The sequence below is a fragment of the Manduca sexta genome, unplaced genomic scaffold (assembly GCF_014839805.1).
Source record: "Manduca sexta isolate Smith_Timp_Sample1 unplaced genomic scaffold, JHU_Msex_v1.0 HiC_scaffold_746, whole genome shotgun sequence".
NCBI classification, from domain to species: domain Eukaryota; kingdom Metazoa; phylum Arthropoda; class Insecta; order Lepidoptera; family Sphingidae; genus Manduca; species Manduca sexta.
Genome location: NW_023595568.1, coordinates 1 through 26,442, shown reverse-complemented (window position 1 = coordinate 26,442; position 26,442 = coordinate 1). Strand labels below are relative to the sequence as shown.

The 26,442-nt window shown below is 36.1% G+C and overlaps 2 protein-coding genes across 2 annotated transcripts; one reads left to right on the top strand and one right to left on the bottom strand.

Moving 5' to 3' along the window:
* Window positions 1–27: 27 nt before the first annotated feature.
* Window positions 28–13,954, bottom strand: LOC115447181 (protein tramtrack, beta isoform; the record flags this gene model as incomplete). Its single annotated transcript, XM_037447229.1, is given in 5 exon segments — window positions 28–294; window positions 12,925–12,999; window positions 13,077–13,634; window positions 13,719–13,845; window positions 13,847–13,954. Coding segments are annotated over 5 exon segments (1,111 nt in total), but the record flags the coding sequence as incomplete, so codon positions are not given.
* A 5,063-nt stretch (window positions 13,955–19,017) lies between these two features.
* On the top strand, window positions 19,018–26,120 carry LOC115447456 (acylcarnitine hydrolase; the record flags this gene model as incomplete). Its single annotated transcript, XM_037447230.1, is given in 8 exon segments — window positions 19,018–19,328; window positions 23,045–23,238; window positions 23,352–23,416; window positions 23,773–23,910; window positions 24,204–24,485; window positions 24,920–24,992; window positions 25,207–25,356; window positions 25,893–26,120. Coding segments are annotated over 8 exon segments (1,336 nt in total), but the record flags the coding sequence as incomplete, so codon positions are not given.
* Window positions 26,121–26,442: the final 322 nt, after the last annotated feature.

Genomic DNA, 26,442 nt, shown 5'->3' with positions numbered 1-26,442 from the left:
TCGAAGTCCAAGTGCGGAAGGCGCGGTAGAGCAGCGGCGTCGGCGGTGAGGACGACGACGCCGAGTGAGGTAGTTGTTTGAACAGCCTCTTCCCGCACCGATTGGCGTGGTTATGCTCTCCAACCAGCTTGTGTAATGTTCCTTTTTGTGTGTAAGCTTTACAGCCACAGCCGCCCATTGTGCAACGCCAGCGCACGACTCCGGATCGCATGGTGTGCGCCGCGTAAAAGCTGCGCCCGCGCACCCACAGCCGCGGCCGCCCGCCCGGCCCCACGGACAGACGCACCATCTTGTCTACCGAACAAACAACACTGTACATATTATAATTAAAATATCAACCAATTTATTAGAAGCAACATGCAATCGCTAAAAAGCGTGGGTTAGTTATTGATCTCAAGTTTTTTCAAATATTTAAGTGAAACAAGTTAACGAGCTGTTTTCATTAGCATGTAACAATAAAAATACAAATATACAGTTTGTCAAACAAATTGATTGTACATTATCGCATGATGTCGATGTTACATAATTAATACATTTCAAATGTTTATAAAGAAATAAAATATCATTTCTATTGTCGCTATTTATGTTCAGTCAACTAAAAAATCACTCATATTCAACTTCATTAACGATTATATACAAATGAAATTAATAAATAAATAAATAATATACCAAAATAAGTGCTAGATTCGTAATTATTATCATTGGGTTTATAAACATACTGTATAATTAATTAATAACTACTTTAACGCACTGGCTGCTAATATCATTATATTACTTCACACAAGTACCGGTTCGAACAATCGCTCGTATTCCATACCGAGTAGCCGTTGAATTTGCTTATAATCTTTGATTTAAGAAAAAGACCGAAAAAACATTTCTTTATACAATATCACTAAATACGCTAAATAACACATAACATAAATTAATTTTATGTATAATTTGTTTATTGCCTGTAAACATTAAACGACTGCATCACACTACAAATTCACCGCTGATTCATACAGAGAAAGCCAGTGCGTTAAATATAAGCGCATTGAGATCCATATTTCTTGCAGAAATGCAATTTTATGACTAGTTCACCACGTCCAAACTTAGTTGGACAAAAATATCTTTTATTTTTTTCTTAAAAACATCTCATATCTTGTGCACATCATTGCGAAATCTGTCAACGATGTTGAAATAAATAGTTTTCAATTAACTTATTTAAAATAGGGAATGTGGGAGAAGTAACATAAAAAATCGTGGGACATATCAATAAAATGACCAGCACGTTACACGACTCGAGATGCAATAATTAATTGCCTCAACCTGTTAGTTAGTTAGTCATGCATGCCGAATATCTGCGACGTGCCCCATCATCCCCAACTACACCGAAATATATTGCTTGTCGAATTTTAAACGTATTTCACAAATGTGTCAGTCTCACAGGAAAATTCACAACATTCTTTATCATATACATTACAAAAAAGGGAGACTGAGGAACGTCGTCGTATCTTAGCAAGTTTAAAGGACAAAGCGCTTTATTTGTTAGCCCTTAAGTAATAAAGTTAGGCATTTTCATTACGTACATATCATTGCAATCGCTCCAAGACTGCACTTAGGTGTTTTTATTCTTACTTAATAATTTTACAAGAAGTATCAACATTCGTTGCTACATACAACTTCATTACTTAAGGGCTGATGTTAGGCTTAGATTATTCGTCGAGCACAGCCTTAGCATGCGCTGCGAGGCCCGCTTGAGTGAGCGGACGGGAGGCGGGCGGGGGCTCATGCGAATGCACGTTACTCAGCGCGAATATTTGGTCGTGAAGTGTGTGCGCATAAGCCCTGCACGTGCGACGAGTGCATCGCCACCGCACCTTGCTCTTCTCGGGGAACACCTTCTCCGCGTAAAACGAGAAGCCCCCTAACTTCATGTGCCTCCGGCCCCGGTTAGATATCACGAACTCCACTGCAAAACACCAGTCCATCAAAAAACCATCCGATGAATTGTATAATAAGACGATATCATTCAAAGCTCTCGCGTACCAGTGAACCACCGTATAACATCAACAACTGTTCATACGAAATTCGTATTTAGAAATTGCCCGCGTGCACCAATTACAATTGAAAAAGGAGACGCTGTAACCTATATAAGATTATAAAACGTAATTTATTCTATACCTTTATAAAAATCAACAATGATAAGAAAAATCAAAATACAGATAACATTTATGTGTGGGTGCGCTCATTGCTATTCGTTAATCATTGTTGCGTAACTGGTGGCATCTACTCAAAATAAATTGGCCCCTCCGCAGGCATCTTTAGCACAGTATCACTCATATCACACAAGGAATATCTTTTCTTAAACCTTTCGAACCATCCTTTACTCGCTTTAAACTCATGTTTATGTACTTTGTCACTGTCACCGTATTCAGATTTCTTTAAATTCTCGTATATCATTAAAGCTTTTTGCCTTATGATGGAGCTATTCAAATGTATGTTTTGCGAGTTACAACTCTTTATCCAAAGCATAAGAGTGTTCTCCATTCTGGGTAACAGTATATCACTGAAACGTGATGCTGTTTTAGAAGTGACTCCACACGACATCGAAGACATTAATGTTCGAATTTTGTCCTCGCTTTGTTTCATCGTCCTTATGGTCGACTCGTTTAAATTAAGCTTTCGAGCAATGGACGCAATTTTTGTACCAGATTTTATCATATCCAATATTTTAACTTTCTCATCGAGAACAATGGTTTTTCTAAATCGTTTTTTTCGCTCTTCCCTTATTTCACAGTCGAAAGCTAAAACATAAACATATTATAAATAACTGCCATCGTACCGCTGTAATAAAAATATGAAATAAATTCTATGAAGAATTACATATTCCGATCATGTTTTATGCTAGTGCGTATCGTATGTCCATAAATAAACGCGTGTAGTTAGTACAACACGGTTTCCTGTAGCGCGGAACAGTCTGCTGCGTTGTACGGGGTTCACCATATTGTTATTCTAATTATAAACCACCAATATGTAACGAATAATAGTGGAAACTGCTGTCACGCTAAACTTAGCCTCGCAATAAAGTATGTTTATTATTGGCTTATTATCAAATTAATTATGCAAGTCCACAATCAGAACGTATATAAAAGACAATGACACAATATTAAATGTTTATTTGTTAGTAGGAATGGTTTCAATAAGGCTTTCAATGCGCGCGTGTTGGTCGAGCAGTGGCGCGGGAGACGGGTGAGTGTGGTGTGGTGTCCGCGCCAGCAGCCGCCCGTCCACCGTGACGGCCTTGGCTGGGCAGCCTTGCCAGCGGCTGCGGCACGACCAGTATACCCGCGGGCCGCGTCTCTTGCGCGCCACAAACGCGTGCCCGTCCAACAACAGCGAGGGAGCGCCGCGACGCGTCACCGTGTAACACACCTGCACTCCCCCCAAACCTACAGCACACACATCACCAAATAAATAAATAAAACCACACGTCCAATCGAAACCTTTATTGAACTTTACAATTTATTAACTTAATATTACTGATCACAATGGTTTAGATTTCAAAACTAGACGATTGATGATTTTAATTAAAATTACATTATAAACAGTTCATCAACATCACTAGAATCGGAGATATTGACAAAATATCTTGGAGAAATGATGTTTCAGTTTGAAATACCGTTTAATTACACACAAAAGAATAATTACAATAGAGTAATTTTACAAAAGATAAGACTTAAAGACAAACGCAAAATAAAAACTCAAGTCAAACTTGGTGGCTGATCTAAACAATTATTAGGCCACAACATGCACTAACCACACAAAAGTTTTGACAAAATGTCTTATTGCTTTACCATAATACAAAAATGTTATCCTAAACTGTGGGACAAGTGACCACTTCGCCCAGTTCATATTTGCGTGTTATTTTTGCCATGTGGTTCTCGAGGTGGTTGTGCACCGGGTTCGTTATCCGAAGCACATTGTTTTTCGAAGTGATCCGGGCGCGACACCGCTTGCCATACTCCATGCACCTCCAGAACGTGCGGCCGCTGCGCACGCTGTCCGTCACAAAAATATATGGTTCATATATCAGTTGCAAATGCCCACTCTTTGTTTGTATGAAGTGAAGTTCGCCCTTTATATTGCTGCTCAACGCTCCTAAAACTAAATGAAATAATTAACTTTAGTAAACATCCCCGTTCAAATATACGGTGAATATATGAAAAAAAAAACAACATTCATATTTTCTATAATTTATTCCCTTTTTAAACAAGAAACATTAATAATAAGTTGACAACACAACATTACAAACGTTTTTTTTTTTTTTAGACATTAAAACAATTATTACGCTTAAAAAACAACATCTATGTTACGCAAGGAAGGAAAAATGAGAATTAAATTAATAATTAAATAAACAACAAACATTTCGGGTATATTTATTATACTTGTTGACGTGTATTAACGGATTCGTGAACGTATTATGTATTTAAAAATCAGGTAAGTATATAAAAAATATGTTTACATACTACAGGTACTTCTTTTTTACATTCATTATAAGTAAATTCAACAGCTTATTAGAGTTCATCTTAACAAAAATAACGCGCAGCACCATTACGTTATTTAAAATCCAACACAGATAGAAAGATTAAAATCAAGTAAAAACCATTGAAATTCAGTAGAAGGAGAGTAAATCTCAAGAAACAGAAGAGTCGCAGTACAAGCACGTGACGTCATCGGGAATTACGATGGGCGCAAAAGAGAACAATCACACAAATTTTCACTACACGACCATTCCTACGCATTTCAATATTTGAAATAGAATATCTGCTTTATTTTTTAAACGATTTTAATGCTGTTTTCACACATGGGCTTATTTTTCTAATTATTTGCTATAACGTATGGAATAATGCACAAAATTAAACACAAGCAACTACTAGTTTATTATGCACTAGATTTTTCTAATAGTATTATTAGTCGAGGTGTCTACTGAATCGCTCTCACTACCTATTTATCAAACCGTGCTATCTACTCATGGTATTTAATGTGTATTATATTTATAGAAGGCGACGATAGCCTAGTTGGGTGTGAAACGGACTGCCGAGACGAATGTCCGCAGGTTAAAATCCCAAGGGCAAACACATCTGATTTTTCTAAAATTATATATGTATGTATTCTTTGTGAATTATCGCTTGGTTTAACGGTGAAGGTTAACATCGTGAGGAAACCTGCATGCCTGAGAAATTCTCTATAGGAATATTGAGGGTGTATGAAGTCTACACATTGGGCCAGCATGGTGGACTACAGCCTGGACACTCTCTGTAGTAATACAAAGCTGATATCATTATTATTTAATATGTAATCTGACTACTTATTCATAGTACTTAAACTTAACCCACTACATCTTATGATAGAGGAAGTGCCATCCATATAAAAGTATCAAGAACAGAGTTGATCCTCGTCAATCAACATAAAATCATTGCATATGCAAGCATTGCCGGGCATTGTCTGAACGGATACGGGCCACTGATGGAATGGATAATATGTTAAATCCAGCCATCGAGGCCTATGTTATTATGCCACATACCGCACAAACAAGCACTTTTTGTAGACCGGCAAGAAATAATCACCTTTCCTCTATCGACACTATCTGGAGCCATCTCCATTTACCATCAGGTATAGTGGAGTCACCTTGCCGTAAGCATATAAAATACAAAACTTAGCTCAAACATTATTTTTTTACCTACTACACGCTAATGTTTTTTATAAATTTATAATCCTTTACTGCCTTTGCATTTGCTGTGGTCAATCTGGTATCAATGGGTAATAAATAAAATAATCCAGTGAAAATGGTTTATTGAATAAATACATCATTCTATCCAATACCCTGCTCGGGCTTTTAAATACAACCTCTTATAGGAATTTAGCATGAATTTTCATCCTTAATGCATGTTGGTAAGTATTTAAACCTTGTTTCTTCAGTTTATTTTTAACTTAAACTTGCAAAACATTTGAAATTTTTTTGATTCCATGAGAACTTCTGAATAAAAAGTACATAAAAGCACACTTTTATCATAATGACAGACTATGTGTGTAAAAATTTTATTCTAATCCATTGAGTTCTTACTTCATAACTCAAGTTTTTTACAGACAGTGGAGATCACTTACTCTCAGGAGGCCCATTTGCTTATAAGTTACATTCTGTTAAACACAGAATGTTCTTATGCCTACATGTGTAGACAACATATCTAGATCATAGCACCTTTTCTTACAAAATTTGTTCTAACAGTGTCAGGTACTAACACAATAAGTATGCATAACACAATTATAAAACTTAAAAATACATTTAAATAAAACCACTTCATGGATTTTTCGAGATAATTTTTCATGAGGTGAGGGGGTGACATGAAGACATGACCTTAAAGGCTGCCTTTAAATTAATAAGAGCAAATCAATTTATCATGAAAAAATCTGCAAAGTAGTTAAATTTTTACCTTTATATAATTACTATTGTTTTACTCGCAATCTATTCAGAGTTTGAAAAAATACTTATTAAAGTATATTTTTACAGGTTTATATAAATAAATGCTCAACTGACAGTATCAAAGTACACAGAAAGTATTGTAGTGCACAAATTTGTGTCCATTGAGATGACAATCTGACATGACCAGAGAGAGATCAGGAGCAGGAAGAACAACTTTATGAGCTTGGCAAAGCATGGGGATTTAAACCAGCCAACTTCCTCACTATGAGCTGTAACAAATTTATTGACCAGACCTGGCCATCAACCCAGGAATTCTCGATCTAGGGGCAGAATTAACTATATTTAACCAATAAGACAGGTTGTTGGGGAAGTCTACATTCCTGTTGAAGGATATCATCATCATCATTTCAGCCAGGAATCGTCCACTGCTGGACATAGGCCTCCCCCATTGAGCGCTATAGGGACCGGTCCCTATAGCGCTCAATGGGAGAGGCTCAGAACCAGTTCGGAGCCGCCCTCATCCAACAGACTCCAGTGACCTTCACCAGATTGTAGGTATAATCCAAATTATTAATTGGTAAAAGTAAAACATCATTGCTTATCCTGTTAGCATGTATCCAGAATACAGATGTTTTAACATCATAGCCAAAGCTAACCTGAGTTTTAAGAGATGTAATTCGGCTGGAAAACTGACAAAACTTTGCCAACCTAACATACATTATTAGATTATAGTTGGGTTAAGGTCCTAAATCCCTACAATCATGAGATTTTTTTATGTATGAACACAGAAAGAGACACCCCACTGCACCTGTTGGTGAAGTGGGTGGGGTCCAATAGAATGTCGACTGAGGAAAGATGATTACCCCCAGCAGACGACACAATTATTATACTAGCCTGTTGGAACCAGATATACATAGACCGATTCCAGAATGCGACATACTCACATGGGCCACTGTGGCGGGTTTTGATACCTTGTGAATGATGGTCACTATCCAAGTGTATAAAAAATATATCTTACCACCAGCAATAATTTGGCGAGGCAAGCTGGACAATATTTATAAGTCAGTATAAATATATAAGATCATATTTTAATTAGTATAGTATAATTATGATATTTTTTTAACTGCTAGAAATACTACAGTCTTTTGTACATTGTTATAAACTTTAAAGCCCTTACTTATGTATAAACTTGTGTCAATGTAGAATGTCACATCTGCATCAGATTTAATCATGCCAACAAAATAGTTTAAATTACAAATAAATTCAATTCTTTAAGAATAAATATCACATAATGATCTTAGTCCTACAGTGAATAACATTTCCGGCCTATAAATTTTGCAAAGCTTATAATATACCTTAGAACATAAAAATCTTAATGTTGTTATTGCCTTATATTGTCTATATTAACATGTGTTATTTTACAGGTAACAGATTTCTTACATATCAGAATCCATTTGGGCTTTACCCAGGGGTTTTCCATTCTGCCGATAAACAACAGTGTACAAGCTATGATGTTTAAACCAAACAGTGTCATTAATAAATATTATGAAAACACCATTAGATGTATCAGTGTGAACAAATACAGCACAAGAATATTCGGTACTATTGTGTTGTAAGTGTTGTTTAAGGGAAAACACCACATATATTATTATTTAAATATGCCGGTTATACTTTCAATGAGTTAAATAAAAATATAGAATATTACAATGATCCAAAATAAGCAATTTTAAAGCATTTAGATAAACTATACAGTAGGCAGAGGGAACCAATATTATTGGTAGTAGTTTTTAGGTTGTCAAATGTAGCCAAAACATCCTGTGTCTATCATGTGTGCATAGAGACATAATCTAGTACAGTCACTTAGATAAATCAATTCTATTTTATAACATATAATACCGGTTATTTGTAAAGATAATGTATTTATATCTCTAAGAAATAAAGGTTTGTTACCAATAAAACAAAAAGTATCTCATGAAATAATTTTGCAACTTTCTAACATGTTACATGTTTGATTTACAAATAAAGTTACACAATTAACTGCAGTCGATGCTTATAAAACTTATAAACAAATTACTTACCGCACGGCGAGTTGACATGGGAAATATAGTAGACGTGAATTTTGGCGCATAATCTAAGTGTTGATGTAATCAACGTTACAAACAGTTATGATACACAAATTATAAGAATTTAAGGGTCTTAAACGAAATTTAATAAATAAAATACCATATATAAAATGAGAATTGTAGGGAACGCAACGAAAACAGTAGCGCGTATTTGGAGGTTATGTTTACAAGCTGCCACTTATAAAGCTCGAAATTTCAAAATAACTGCAGAACTATGCCATAAAAACCTACATTGAACGATATTTAAAAAGACAAAATGTGATATGTTTGGAATTCGGTGTAATTTAAACGAGATTAAAGCGCCTAACAAGTACTCTATGACAACCTGTACTCAATACTGTCGTGTTACTTTCCCTGGTTCTCAATCTCGCAGTAAATGAAACTGTACATACCACATGAATATTCAGCAGAACTGACACTATTTTATTCCACTATTGTACACAAAAAATATCACTTCATCCACACGAAACATTTTAAAACACTCACGTAAACACGTTCACAAATGAAACGATAACAAGGCCCTAAACTTTAACATATCCCAAGAAGTAGCACTTATATAACAGTTCACTGATAACAGTCTATTAATAAAATGGACATATTGTACTTTATAATCACAACAACTTTTAATATTTCTCAAAATAGTAAACAATCTTGGAGTGACACAATTGCATCCATAGATTTACGGCGTTAAGACGGACAACCACAAATAACAGAAAATGTTTCCATTCTACACAGAAAATAAAAAATATATAATTGCAATACATAGTTGAAACTAATAATTATAAATATGATTATTAATTTAACCATTAAAAACAAATGATAACAGTTATATATTTTTTTGAAAATATATTTTTATAGATAAATTCATTAAAAATCTAATAGATGGCGCTATAAACATTTGTAGTCGTGTTTGAAGTGCGCCTAATATTATGATCTTGATGTGCAATACGATTTAATATGCTTAAATTTTATTTTTAAGAATAAGCAATAATGAGAATATATTATTGTCAGCAGTTTTAAAGTTTTCCAGAATTTTATTATTTTTATACTTACCAAATTTACAATGATGTGGACCGTAGTGCCATCTATTGGTAATATATGTGTACAATATTATAGTTATATTTATTGTAACCAATTTTATTTCAAAATAATATACATTACAAATTGTTTATGGGGTTCATCTAGAAACAAAGTACCTAAATAACATAACCTACTATTTTAATAAAGTTGTATTATATTTAAATGAAATCATCTATGAAACAATCTTATTGGGTTATACTAGATGCGACATCTGTCGGTTAAATATTTTGATTTTATTTAGGATGTCATAAATATTCCTTTGACCTCTTACCTATGAATAATCTTATGATTCATACCTCGAAATTTGAGGAAAGAACCTATGTATATAGGTACGATGCAATATAGTGTGTATAAGCATCTTTACCATAACTTTTAATTTTTGTTTCGTACCTACTCTTGTTAACAACTCAGTACTAACATTTAAATAGGTACATAATCATTTTTTTATAGATAATTACAGGTTTTAGTAACTAATTAAAACACAATCGTACTGTATTAACTGGTTTATTGAAAAAAAATATATAAGTACAGACATTACGATCTACGAAGTAAGTACTCCCAATAGGTGAAATTTTCCAAGACTTAATGTTACAATTGATAACCAAATAAATAATATCTTGAGTTTTACCCCTGTACTACCCGTGTCGAGTCTATAATATTGGGGCATCGTTCAGTTTTAGCCCGAAACGGACGATAGGCTCTATTCGAAATCGTGGACGAGTGAATTAATTATGCCTCTACCTACTTTTTTGCGGATAAGAGGTGTCGATTTGAATATAATACAGAGTTTGATACCTACACATACATGTGCGATGTCCGATATTATAAGTTTACTATTATTTTAGGGCTATCGTAACGCCTATAAACAGGCGGAACGCTTTCCATTCTCGTCAATCATCCATTTGAATCAAGTACATAGGTAAACGTTTTTTAAAGGAAGTAGGTAGGTAATACTTACACGGTACTTACGTAAGGTTCCCAGAGTTGAATTTTGTCAGACCATCTAGTAAATATTTTATGACATTAAGTAGAAGGTTCATCCAAAAGACCAGTATGTAATATTTTATTAGAAGACGAGTTAGTTGTCATACTTCTCATAGTTTAGTCTTAGTTTTTCAGTCATATTTTAAACGCGGACGATTCTGGTTTTAATCTAGACTGGATAATTTTAACTGGTATCTAATCCGATGTGTAGGAATTCGAATCCTGGATGTAGTCCGGACCGATAGCCTTATCGATGGACGTAGAACATGTTTATACTATAAGTACTTACTGACTAGAGTGAAGATCAATCTGAACCTTACAGTGGCGAAGGGTCCATATAACCCGATTCCTGCCGGATTCCCTTTCTTAATTTATATATACAATCTAATCGTCATTAGAACGATTTTCAGGCCGCATTTATGCATATTATTAGTAACCTATAAGTCGAGTCGGGTTCCCTTACGGAAAATGTCACCCTTCGCCACTGCAACCTCAAATGCACGCTAAACAAGTTCTGCAGTTTTGAGTCTTGCCAATGTGCTAATAAAGAAGAATGCCAAGTAAGGTAGCGGCATCTGTTGTCCTCAATTTTCAATACTTAACTGAGCACCTTTTGTTTATGGGTAGGTACCCACTTATTAATCTATTTGGGTTATTCAATTGAGACTACCAAGTATAAGAAAGTGTAAGTACCGAAAAGCTGGAATTTTAAAGGTTTTTAGGTTATTTTTAAATTAGCCCGGCAAGTGGCCCAGTGTAATTATTGGACCAAGTCACTTGTCATAATTATATCTATAATTCTATCTATAAGAGGCCGGGGCAGATCGCTAGTTAATGAATAAAACTAGGTACCTGCCCATCAATTCCAATAAAAAAAAACTTGTCCCTCGAAACAAAGGAAAGACATTCTCCCACTCTAAATGTGAATTACTTACTCAGTAAAATAAAAAGTGCACGGGGAAATTAAAATTGATGTGCAGGTATGTAGATAGGTACGCAACTTGACAAAACCTTTTCTAGTACCGGAAATACGACGATTAGAAAAATAAACGTGCTCTACTGCCATCTACGCGCGGAATCCTTAGCAATATACTCATAGCTCGCACAAATGCAAATTAGTTACGCAATTTTGAATAGGTCCCTATTTATTTACCCAGGCGGCGTAAGTACTACGTATCTACCTGCTAATTAATCAGTCTTATTTGCATTCAGCTCATATAAGCCCCCACATACCTACATAGATGACCAAATTAAAACGTCAGCACATAAGTGTGCAGTCCATCAGCTATGTGTGTACTCTCATTTATCTGCTGTGTATATAGACTCCGTCCAAATGAAAAGTTAGACGCACATTGCAATGTAGACACCAACGCACATTAGCATATAAATACCTTGTTCAAAATATTAAATAGCGCGTCTAACTAGCCATTTGAACAGTCAGTTTATTCGACCTGTAACCTAACTAGAGTGGACCCAGACTACCGGGTCCAGTCGGATTAGGTTAAATTGCTTTATATACCATTTGCCTGCAAATTCATACGGACTGTAGTACCTACCAAATTTTTTTTAACAGAAAAACCATGTACCGCCGGGAAAATGTACATGAAGCACCAAACTAGTTTCCACCAACTTATGTACCTCTGCCTACGCGCGTACATACATACCTTACCAACCTGTAACCTGTGCAATTTAGCGCAACCGGTAAAACAATTCCACATCTACCTTCAGACCCGTATATTTACCGGACATACCTTTGCAAATATACACTATATACCATCTTCCGAATACAATTTTACCAGTACCATTTATACTATCTTACCAGTATTACCAATCATTTGATACTTTTACCAGAACTCGATAAAAAAAAAAATTACCTCACCATATGAACCTTACCTTACATCAACTCTACCATACCTTTATACCTTACCAACTTAACCCACCTTACCATACCAAGTAAGTACATTGTACCTTCATACCTTGATTACCTTTACAACTTTACCTTACCAAGACTGCATTTCACAGAATGTAATCAAATGAAATGCAGTCGAATTGACACATACCTGCAACAGGTAAATCGTTAACCATGTCTATTCTACGCTACTTAAATCTAACTTACAAATCTCATTCCTATAACTAAGATACCTACATGATCACAAAATGCTTCAAATGCGATTGAATATTTTAATTACTTAGATCATGTAGGTAAAATAAATAAGAGTAGATCGCAGATTTCTAAATCTACAAACTACTCGTTACAAGGAATTGCGAACCTACCTTGTGCGTCGCCTACTGCTCCACCTTCGCCGCCTCCAGTTAAATTACCATCGCCAGTCGCAGAGCCATCAAAACCTGTAATAAAAATATACTTGATAAATCTAGTAACGGATCGGAAACAACGAGCACTGAGAAAGGATTTCAATAATTACCAGTCATTTCCATGTTAGAGTCGTCTTCACCGAAATTCGTTTCATCATTGTTCGTGCCATCATCATCGTCATCCCACATACTTTCGTTAACAAATTCGGGTTCCATTTTGGGTGCCACAGCATTGTTTTCATCTTCGTCGGGTATCGTAACGAATTCCTCTTTTGCGGACCCAGAAGGTCCCGCTTCCAAGGGGTCTACGCATTTTCGTTTCGCAGGTCCACTTTGTGAAGATGACGAATTATTCGATGCTATTGATGGCCTATTTGGTCTCTTAACGGCTACTGGAGTTGAGGAGGGCTTAGAATCTAAATCAGTCTCTAACTTAGTCATAACAGATTGCCTTTGTTGTGACGACCTCGGGCCTGGCCTCGACGTCGGCTTTGGTTTGGATGGCGTGGAACTTTCTTCATTTTGATTACCGGTTAAACCTTTCACTTGAAGTTGTTCCGCGGTACTAATAAACGATGCTAACTCTTCTTGCTTAACATTAACTTCACCTTGGTACATAAACTGTAATAAGTCTCTTAACGCTGAATGACTAACATCTTTTAAAAATACTGCAAAGAAAAATAAGCTCACATTAGAAACATTTTAAAACGAACGCAATAAAATTCAAGAGATTTAAAAATGGGATACTATACCTATCGGATGTTGAGTTGGATTCATTTTGAACATTTCTTGGAAATAGGGAGAACATACTGATAAAACTAATTTGTGTGCCTGTAATAATCTGCCTTCGGCAGCCAATGTTACATCTACTAGATCTCCCACGCGACAGCAGGCCATGAAAGCCTGCTGACATATTTGCATGGAAATTGTTCCAACATAGTGAAAATTGTTCGTCCGACGCCATGATGGCGGCGACTTTTTGTTGAACCTGCAACGGAAAATTACAGTTTACTATTGTTCAGCAAAAATCCACCACAAAACCCATACGATGAACATCCAATGTTACACATACCTATCCTAAACTTTGTACTTTATAATTCCGATATTAGAAACATTTGAAAAATAATAAAACAATGTTTCTAATGAAGCACTGCACACAGTTTCATCCCACGTCCTCCCCGTTTGAGCGCTGTTCACGATATGATGACGCAGAGCGACGTATGCTGTGTCGTCACAAGGACCAGCTTCAAATTGCAAACTCCCTAAAACGATTTTAATTTATTTACCTTTAAAAACGCAATTATTTTTACATGATTAATATTTTTAGGACTATATTGGATATTACACACAAATTGGACCAGCTCTTGTATGAAATTGTCCGATTTAAAGACTTCAGAAAATATGATTCGGTCAGGGGTTTGATTTCAATGTTGTACCCATACAGCGCAATGTTTTGTGTAAGACGTTTTAAGAATTTAAGAAATATATAAGTTGTGTTATTTTTTAAGTTTTTCTTATAATTTTAGGAACATTATTAATTATCACCTATTCACAAATGAAATAAACCTATAGTTAAAGACTCTATTAATTCCTAGAAAAAGCTCAGTGAAAATTTGTTCTAAAAATATTTTCATGCGGACGGAGCCACAATAAAAAAATTGTATATACCCAATGACATTTTACAAATAGACGCGCCATACACTAACAAAATTGCACATAAAAACAGCGGAGTATTTACTATAGTCACAGCCCTAGCGGCTCGCATCGATACGGCCCGAGCGAGCCCGAGTGGTTCCGAATGGGCCCGAGCGTCGGCCGCCCCGTCGCCATGACAGTCGAATAAAATGGATTTATTAGTTTAAAAAAATAAGTTAAAGAGTGTATACTTATTACTAACGTATAAAATGAAACGTTTTTCATTCACAGTTGGAGTATAATGTGTACATCGTCTAAAAACACAGGAAGGCATTTTATTTATAAAAATACAAAAAGTTAGTAAGCCGACTAGTCGCGACAGTGGTTGGAGGTTGACTAAGTGAATGTCGGGCAGTTACCTTACTTTCGTCTTGCCAGTATTGAGCTCGGATAACGTATCTATGTAATAAAAACATCTTAGTATATACCTATGTTTACCATAAAATATTCCATATAAAAAGATTGCGAAGAAAATTTGCTTAAACCCTTCAATTTTAAACTTGCCGTAATTAGCACTAAAATACTAATGTAAAGTATGACTGTATGGTAACTAGTAAAATTAGGTCGTACCTTTATCTGTTACGTCATGTTTCCTTTCCTATAATGAAATTTTATACTAATCCTAAAATTAATAAAATCATAATAATTTATAATACTCACCTGCAATACATTATAAGGTATTTGGCACATATCATAGCAACATGAAGGCATGCACAACAGTTGTTTGTGCATACCTATTGCCTACATTCCCATATATATTATTAAGTATATCATGAGGATCAGGTAGTTCTTAAAAAAGTCAGGGTCATATTGAAACATGTCATTTTTTTAAATGAATGTGTTTATCGGCATTTTCCGTCAATTGACATGATAATGGAACGCTAAGTTATTAGATTAATATTGTATTGACAAAGTATATTTACACACATCCCAAGCTTTATAAAAAAGATATATTTAAATAAATATTTGTGGTAAACATGACTAATGAGTTATTTAGAATGTACAATCAACTGAGAAGATTAAGATTTCCGGTTGATAAGTACTTACATAGCAACAAACATAAAGTCAACAATTTTCATCCCCGAAGTGTTAAACAAAAGTTCAACTGATACGTATATATAAGTACAAATTATCTATACAAGCTGTACTAACCAAGAAGCTTATACTTACTCAATTACATCAGTCACTTATGGCCTTGTTTATTGTCGAGTCGTAATCGAAATTAGCATACTTACTTACATACATAAATAATATATGACGCCTTTATCCTAAAGTGGTGGGCAGAGACTATAGATTCCAACTTTGCACCATTCTGGCATACTTCTCGCGTTTCCTTCACCTTCATTAATCTTTTCATGCATTCCCGTCGCGCCGGTTCCAGTTATTTTTGACCTGGCCTTTAGTGAGAATGTTCGATAAGTATCTGACATTCGAAGGTTCGGTGCGGTCGACCCCTACCGGCTCTTCCATCCGCATTCGCCTTATAAACCTAATGTTTTTACATACATAGATACGTTGCCTGAGCTCTATATTGGCAAGATGAAAGCAAAGACATTCACTTAGTCAAGCTCCAACCACTGTCGCGGCTAGTTAGCTTACTAACTTATTGTATATTTATAAATAGAATGCCTTCCTATGTTGTAGACGATGTACTTACAGATTATGCTGTAACTGTCAATGAAAAAAAAAACGTTTCATTTCATACGTTAGTAATAAGTACTTATAAGGTGCGTTCGGGTAAGATCGGATACGGGGTAAGATCGTATAACGAAAAAATACCACGAATCTATGGTTATTTTCTAGTTTAAGCTATGTAGGCAGCTACGCTGTCTCTTTTTGCCCCACCCTATATACTACAGTTGATGCTACGACCAAGAACGTGTGCGCTATGTGCGTTGAAACGAAAAAGGTGGATTTCGCTCTTCTTAACATTTTTGAGACTTCTGTTTGATTTTGTGGACCTTATCATACTAGCATTAGAAGCGTTATTAGAACGGAGTCCGAACTTACCCCGCGAAGGTCCGATCTTTTCTAAGGGTTTTAAATTTCTATACAGATATTATCATCTATTTTTAAAGCTTACACAGAGAGAATTGGAAGATGATTAAATTATCACATAAAGTAGCATTAATAATAACCAGTTTCATGTATAAAATGTTGGTATCGCTTAAATATTTTATAAGAAAAAAAATATTTTCCAGACTCCTCGCAACACATCGAAAAACCGTCCGAAATTAGCCGAACGCACTCTACTTAACTTTTGTGATTTTGTACTAGACATAAATAAAGTATATGTAAGTAAGGTGCGTTCGGGTAAGATCGGACACGGGGTGAGATCGTATAACGAAAAAATACCACGAACCTATGGTTATTTTTTAGCTTAAGGTGGTAGCTCAAGGTCCATTTTCGTACATTTTGTTACGGCTTTAATCTGGGTAACTAAACAAGTATTGGCAAGTAAAGAATTTAAATTCACGTCTAGTTAGTGATTAGTTCTCGCAGTTGAAAGAAAAATGTAAAAATAATTAATAATCATGGATATTTCGGCCTTTAAAATTTAATATGACGAAATTTAATGAACAATTGATGGCAAAAAAGTAAGTTTGGGGTTTCTTCCTGCCTTTCTTTTTCAAGTAGTCATCACTTATATAGGCAGCCAGTGAAAAGCTGGTAGATTGACTAGGCTAGGGCTCTAGTCCTCACCGGTGAGTAGTATTACAGGTCCAATTTGTTTAAATCGGGGCAGAAGGTAAAACAAATCGTGATATAGTGTTGTAGATCGGGACAAAAAAAAATTATTGAGGTTTAATTTATTGCGATTTACCACAAAAAAAAAAAAACACTGCAAGTCATGTTAAGTTGGTTTTAATTTGGATTTCTGTTTTAACATCGAACCACAGATCGCAGGGTAGTCGCATCAGAGAACAAAATAAAACTGTACCTTCAGAGCTAGTGAGGTGATGGCTGATGCGTGCTATTTTGTGCGCATTGTCGCACTCAACATAGTGATGTATGGGTACTAAGATTTTTTTATTAGAAAGATACGTCCGAGCTCAATACTGGCAAGACGAAAGCAAGGCAATTGCCTGACAATCGACATTCACTTAGTCAACCTCCAGCCACTGTCGCGGCTAGTTGGCTTACTAACTTTTTGTACTTTTATAAATAAAATGCCTTCCTATGTTTTAGACGATGTACTAATTATACTCCAACTGTGAATGAAAAAAACGTTTCATTTCATACGTTAGTAATAAGTAAGTATACACTATTTAAGTTATTTTTTTAACTAATAAATGCATTTTATTCCACTGTCATGGCGACGGGGCGGTCGACGCTCGGTCCCATTCGGGCTCACTCGGGCCGTATCAATGCGAGCCGTTAGGGCTGTGACGATAGTAAATATTGCGCTGTTTTTATGTGCAATTTTGATAATGTACGACGCGTCTATTTGTAATTAGCAAATAGACGCGTCGTATTTTTATTATAGTATTCCACACCCAACTAGGATATCTAGGCTAGACATTAAAGCGGCGATAGCCTAGTTGGGTGTGGAACGGACTGCCAAGACGAATAAGTATCCGCAGGTTCAAATCCCAAGGGCACACACCTCTGACTTTTCTAAAATAATGTGTGTATCCTTTGTGAATTTATCGTTCGCTTTAACGGTGAAGGAAAACATCGTGAGGAAACCTGCACATCTGAGAAATTCTCTTTAGGAATTTCGAAGGTGTGTGAAGTCTACCAATCCGCACTAGGCCAGCGTGGTGGATTAAGGCCTAATCCCTCTCAGTAGTAGAGGAGGGCCGTGCTCAGCAGTGGGCAAGTATATAATACAGGGCTGATGTTATTATTATTATATAGATACTTACTTAATCATAGGTTAAATATTTCCTTTTAATTAACCTTTTCTTTTTTTCTTCGCAAAGAATTCTTCACCAAATAATTAAATATGTATACACTTCACAAGGATTCTAATTTATAGGCTACTACTCATCGGTGAAATTAAATTTATAAAAAAAAAAAATTAAATACACAAAAATTGTTTCATCGTGCATTTTTACAGTTCCTGAATAGGTCTCTATTCTAAGGTGTCCAACTTTCTGAAAATTGAATGCAGGACATGCTGTGGATGCCGAACACAACCAAGAACCTCCATTCTCCCGACCCTGTAGAATGCGCATTGTGATAAGTCTTATAATAAACGGTCTTTACATAAAATAAAACACGTAACTTACTCAATTATTTTTGTATTATTAATCGCTAAAGAAAGTACTTACTTACCTAACCTTTTTGAAACTTGTACTTAAATATCCACTAATATCAGTCTAAATTTTAAAGCAATTGGTCAACAGGAGCTCGCAACGCCATAATATCAATAAAAGGGAGTGCTTAGTGACACATCGGGCAGATTAGGCATGTCGTGGGATGTAGGTTCCGGCGCAGCGGAATATACAGTTAGTGATGTTCGCGCTGTGGTATTGGAGCGTGGTGCTGGTGGTGCTGGTGGCGCGGTGGGCGGCGCCGGTCGCGGCTGTAGTCGGAGGCGCGCCTGCTGCTCCTCCCGAGCCTGATGCGGCTGTTATCTTCGTGCAACGGCACGGCCGCAGTGCCAGGCTCCAGGGCAACAAAGACGATCGACTTGGCTACTACAGCTTCTATGGAATAAGGTAATTTTGGTATCATTAATCTTCTAGACTTTTGATCCGATTTCTTTCTTTTTACTTGTCTTTTTGACAAGTTTATTTTTTACAAAGGCCATGCTAGTTATTACATTGGTGGAGTGCTACTATCGGTGATCTCTTTCCCGTCATGTCGGATTACCGTCTCACCGAACTATGAGAGTGAAGGAACAGAAAGTGCACCCGTGTATTGCGCACACACTTGTGCACTATAATACCTCCTGCGTACCTGGCTGTCTCTGTTGAGATTGCCCGCCGTGGCCGAAATTCGGCTAGGAGGGATTAATTCATGCACTATCGGTACCCAAGCATTACGGCCAGCGGCCTTCGTTCGCTAGCTGCTAAGGTGCAGGTGTAGTAGAGGCCCAAGTACAACACAAATATATACTTGCACGCGTTTAAAGCTTGCTTTACAATGCGTTTTACACGATATTTTTCTATCCACCACGTAGAAAAGACGTGTCAATAATATTATTTATACTACCACGTGAATACAAATAAGGACGTACGAATGTTACGTGTGAACATATATTGCATAGCATAATCCACTGGGAGCAACCGAAATACTTACTTCACACAAACATGCATACACACACATACAGACACACTCGAGCCTTTTAACCCCGAAGGGTTGAGCAAAGGCGCAGCTGGTGTGCACACTTTGTGCTGTGTGTATTCCATCCCATGGTGTGATAGAGGACGAGCCATTGGTGACAAATTTCATATTCTAGACTGATCCGAGTAGAAAAACCCAATCACTTTGCTCGACCCGGAGATTCAACCAGAGCCCTTAGCACTACAGTCGTACCATAATACAACTGCACCACCGAAGCAGCAAGAAATATTTTATCCGCGTCCATTTTATACGAGACTGAAAAAAATATAACCGCCTTCAAAATCCACTAAAAACCAAAACATTATTTGACTAACTATTACCTAAGGATAAATATGTTAACAATTTTGGAAGCGGCAAATTAAATTTATATAAGGTTTTTGTATATTTATCAATGTGAGTACTTACCTATTTACCTAGCTTAGCTAGCAATTTGTATTACTTACGTAGTAACCGACGCCAAAATTGACACCTAATTAGTATATAGGTAGGTAATGCTAATATCTCGATGTCTCGATGGCATGGTTGTATTGCGCACCTAGTACGACAATAGGGTACCGGACTCATTTTTGTTCTTTACTATTATTAAATATTTACCTTGTATAAATTATAACACAAAAGGAATTATTAAAATCCGGTAAAAAATCAACAAGTTATAAGTCTTTGAATGTCGGTGAAAGGGGTAATTAACAAGAAACAGAAAAGAGACAAAATACCCACATTTGACATCATCGGGAATTGCGACGCGTGCGAAAGAAAGAGATGAAGCGATATCCCGACAACGCGCCCACTTCTGCACGTTACAATATGTGAAATATGAATTACTAGCTCATTTTTTAACCAATTTTTATGCAAATTTCGCAGGAGTGATTCTTTTTCGTGTCATTAACCATTACATATAGAAAAGTTAACAAAATCAAACATAGGCCGATTCCCTATTACGCTGAGGACTTATATCTCTGTCTACCCCTGACAAAGGAAAAAGGCTTAATGTTGTGTATTTATGTAAAAATAGACCAAATACATATAACACAACTGAACAAGTTAAAGCAAAATTTGCAATTTCGCTTACTCGACGATATATTTATTTAAGCTACTTTAGTTTTTAAAACCAAACTACTGAACCGAATTTGATTTGGTATATTCTTTCAAATTATAATAAAAAAATACATATCGAGTTGGGAACCTCCTTCTTTTTCGAAGTCGGTTAAAATCTAAAATAGTCTATTGAGCTATTGCTCAATAGATAGGTATTCCTAAGCCGCGCCATCCTAATGTTTTTCAGTTTTTAAACTGTCGCTTTTTTCAACGGCCTTGCAGCCATATTCCCAATCTTGTAAAAATAAAAATACCATTGACTTGAGGCAAGTGGTATTACCAAATCACGCGGCTCTATTTTATATAGATTAAAATTTTATAGGCAGATTTATGAACTTAGCTTATTTATCATGCCGCCGCATGGTGCCGTCATGCACCTTTCTGCGGTTAATTTGAATGCGCTTTAAATGGCACAAGGTCTACCACTACCTTCTGGTGTTGTCATTCAGGCAGGTATTGTGGTAAGAAGGCAAAGAAATGTAACTATTTACGAATGCTGAGATTTAAAAATAGCTCTAATGAAATCCTGTATTTGGGTCTTATTTCGAAAAAGCATAAACTATGAAGTTAGGTATTTGCAAAAATTTAAACAGTCCGCAAATAAAATTCATGTTTAGGTAACCAGTGTTATCAAGGAATTCAATGGGTTTTTTTATTATGTTAATAAAATAAAAATAACATAAGTTACGATTATAATTAATCATGGCAAAATGAATTTTGGCGGATGTTGATAATGAGTTCCGTTGTAGATCAAATTATTCGCTATGGTTGGTTATAAATCTTTTAATATTTCGTTAAATTATCATATCCAGGATGTGAGTTACAACAAATTTTGCACAACGGTACAAAAAAATACTTCCTTTACTGTCTACCAAAATTACAATAGGGAAGCGGACTCATTTTTATTCTTTACTATTATCAAATATTTACATAATATAAATTATAACACAGAAGGAATTATTGAAATCCGGTAAAAAATCAACAAGTTATACTTAAGTTAACTTACTTTGAATTTCGGTGGAAGGGGAATTAACAAGAAACAGAAAAGAGACGAAATACTCACATGTGACGTCATCGGGCATTACGACGCGTGCGAAAGAAAGAGATGAAGCGATATCCCCACATCGCGCCCACCTCTGCACATTACAATATTTTAAATATGAATTACTCGCTCATTTTTTAACCAATATTTATGCAGTTTTCGCAGGAATGCTTCTTTTTCGTATTATTAACCATTACATTTAGAATAATGTGCAAAATTAAGCATAGGCCGGTCCCCTATTACCTACTTTTATTTACTTGTACTTACCTATTAGTGTATTGATCTGTTTGAATTGTGTATTAATTTATGCATCACTAAAACAAAGAGTTATTAATTTGTAGAACGTAAGTTATGCACGTTTTTCGTGATTGCTTTGCGCCGACGCGATTTAATCGATTAGGTCTCAGATCCGAGGGTCTGGCGTACCGGGCAAAACGAATTATCAAAGGTAGTTTTTTACCTCGTCTCTATTTACAAGCTTTTATATTACATGCCATGATCTATGATCTATGTACACCATTAACTAAGTCTAGGGAACTTGCCAAATATATCAAATTATTTATGAACCTTCTTTAAAAAAAGTACTGGCCACAAAATTTTTCACTAACAAGCCTTTGTAAAATTAAAATGAATATTAAATTACGCTCAAAGAGAATATACTTAACCACTACCTTACATTTCGTTTCCACTAACGTATTTAAATAAAATTTATTTAACTTGATAATGCGTTATAATAAAACTTTCTTTGAATGTATTAAATACGTTTCTTCTATTATTAGTGTCCTTTCTTTACAAACATAGGATAACGCGAAGGATAAAATCTTTGAGAAAGATTTTTATCTTGATACGCCAATGAAGTACTTATAAATTCTTATATGCGTACATAAGTACACACACACACACACTTATTTTTAGATATTTTTAAAGAATAAAAATCTATTCCAATTTCAGATATGCGTTCCCACCAGTGGGCCCTAGACGATTCCAACGTCCAGTGCGACAGTACCTCTCAGGAGAGTTAAATGTGACGAGACAATGCTTGCCGTGTCCCCAACGCGACCCTTACGTGCCGAACCGCATCATTGGCAACGAAGACTGCCTCTGTCTCAATGTCTTTGCTCCGAAGATGCCTGGCGAAGAAAAAGGTAGGACCAATAATCACGGGGACAATGGCCTGACTTCATCACGTAATTTATTATGTTGCCTTGCTTATATATATATATGTTTGTTGTCTCTTCAATCACTATATATGTTACAGGCTGTCCAGTAGTATTCTTCATTCACGGTGGTAATTATAAGAGTGGTTCTACTGCGAGTTACGGCGTAAGTGTTGAATAACATAACGATCATACTTAACAATGAAGTTTACTATTATATGTTTCATTTGCGAGAAAGATGTGTTAGTTACTTATATTAAGGAAAATACAGGACTTATAGCTCCACTTCCTATTTATCTATTAAAGTCTTGTTGTTTAAAAAAAGGTTTGTTATGTCTGGTAAACTATTCATGTTATTATATATTTACTGTTGTAAAGGATGAAAACAATGTATAAAGGGTGTATCCATTCCACTTGTTAGTCTATCGATCGAGAATATCTTGAATAATATTTTGTTACAGTAATACCTACATAATATTAACAACATTTATGTAACCTAATAATCTCGTGGGCAATTTCCAGGGTCAACATTTCACGCAAAAAGATACTATTCTTGTGACGGCACAATACCGGTTGGGGTCCCTCGGCTACCTGAGCACGGGCCAAAGAGACGCTTCGGGGAATTTCGGTCTTTTCGACTTACACTCTGCTATGGATTGGGTAAATTTTAAAGTACTTATATGTTACGATGAAAAAAAAAATAGTAAAATGTTACAAAATGATGAAAATATTGTTTATAATATATTTATTTATTAAACGTATTTGGCTTGGAGGTCGCATGCAGGAATAATTACATGATCAAATGTTTATTTGCCAAACGACTGATTAGGATGATATAACACACCAGTGCTAAGCTTTTAGACAACACTAAACAAAATGTGGATGTAATGGACGTCCATTGTTTGACTGACAATCAATCAGCCTTTGAAAACCTTATTTCTTTACTCCTTTAGATCAAAGACTATATTCAATTCTTCGGCGGTGACCCAGCTCGTATCGTGGTGATGGGCCAGGGCTCTGGCGGCAGCGCGGCGTCTTTGTTCGCCATGTCGCCTGAGGGCCGCAGCGCCACGGGCGTGGCGGCGCTGTCGGGCGCTCCGCTGTCGCCCGGCGCGGTCCGCCCCCAGCCCGAGAAACACGCCGACACCATCGCCGAACGCACTGGATGCCCAAAGTCACCTGCAGAAAGTCTCATGAAATGTTTGCGGCAAATGACCACTGAGAAAATTGTTATGGTACTTATGTAATGAATAATGAACATTGATATAATGTATGTAGTTAATAATCATTATAGACCAATAGTTTTTGATTATTTTGGTAATTTAACATGAAACGTAACAAGTAACGAGAGTACAAGACCAAGATGTAACTTTATTGGCCTGCAGGTAAACCTTAAGATGAGTACAATTTCAAGAAATTCTACTTCTATCAAGGATTGATAAAACAAAAATCTCCATAGTCCGAAAGTGTTTCTTTCTGAAGATGTGTGTGTACCTATATATTATGTAAGGTGTACCTACAGACTACTTCGTCTACTCAGTAAAGTCAGCTCTCATTCTACATATTTTAAGATTATTAAAGCGTGTGTTTTAAACCAAGAATCATGTAGAATTACGTGATAGAATTACATATAAGGTTCCTTATTTAATTTACATCAATAATATTTTAGGCTGATGAAGATGTAGACATGAACCAGGTGGTCGACACTATGAAGTTCTTAAACGAAATCTCGGGACGTTCAGGTATGCACTATCACTAAATCATAACAGTTATTGACTAGTGTTGAAGTAAATTAGAAAATGTTAATCTGACTCCGCGTATTAAATTTCGCTGATAAATTAAATATGGTTGCCCCGTATCTCATCACAGGCTGAAATTATGTTAGCCAACTTTGAATGCAGAATTTGCCATTTACATACATATATTTTTAAAGGTCAAGGTTATGGTATGTTCTAGGTGCCGGTGCTAGAGTGGAAGGCGAGTATGACCACCGAGGCCTACCCCCCATTGTAGCCGAGAAGCCAGATGAATCATTGAACAGGAAACAAAAACGCCCGCCCATGCTCACCGGCGTTACCTCGGCTGAAACCTCTAAAGCTGTATTTGGTACGAATTCGATTTGTTTGTAAAATACTTGCCAGAAGTGTGATTCACTTAAGGTTATTTTTTCCTTAAAACGTCTTATAAAAGTACATTTATACTTATAATAATATCAGCCCTGTATTATATACTTTCCCACTGTTGGGCACGGGCCTCCTCTACAACTGAGAGGGAATAGGCCTTAGTCCACCACGCTGGCCTAGTGCGGGTTGGTAGACTTCACACACCCTCGAAAATTCCTAGTAGAGAATTTCTCAGATATGCAGGTTTCCTCACGATGTTTTCCTTCACCGTGAAAGTAAGTGATAATTCACAAAGAATACACACATAATTTTTAGAAAAATCAGAGGTGTGTGCCCTTGGGATTTGAACCTGCGGACATTCGTCTCGGCAGTCCGTTCCACACCCAACTAGGCTATAGCCGATAACATAAGCTTACTAATTTTTTTACATTGGTCAGGATATAATTTTATGTTAACTAAGGGTTCTGTCAACCACAAACTTTATCACATTTTTCCTCTAACCTATTACATATCTTACAGGAAAATACAACCAGTTCTTAACAGGACAGCTGCAACTGGTGAAAGATTTTATTAAGAAGGATCTGATCGGCGGTTTGCAAGGAGTGGTGTCGGGTGTTGAAGGATTACTGCCTATTAATGCTGCGGTCCAATCTCTTCTGCCTATTGCCTTGCCGGACTATTATACAGCAGTCTTCAATGCTACTCTTCAAACTGTGGATGGACTGTCAGAGATTGTTGAAGCTACAAGTAAGTAAAGACTATATACAAAAACGTATTCAATGCACTGATTAATATATACAATAAACATGGAATATAATGTGAGACCGAAACCAGTTGCGTCGTATCGCTTTTGTACAAATTAAGTACAACGGTAAGATTTCCCAGTTGTGTAAAGTACTTTTATACAAATACAAATCGACTAAAGCTTAAAACGAAAAGAATTTTGTTAATATTATGCGCCGCGCCCCAACATGTAAGGTCTGCGTTTATTTTTTGTAGTCTGTATGTTGTATCGATCCATTGCAACCGGACCCTTTTTACAACCCTCTCTGTTTCCCCTGGCATGCAA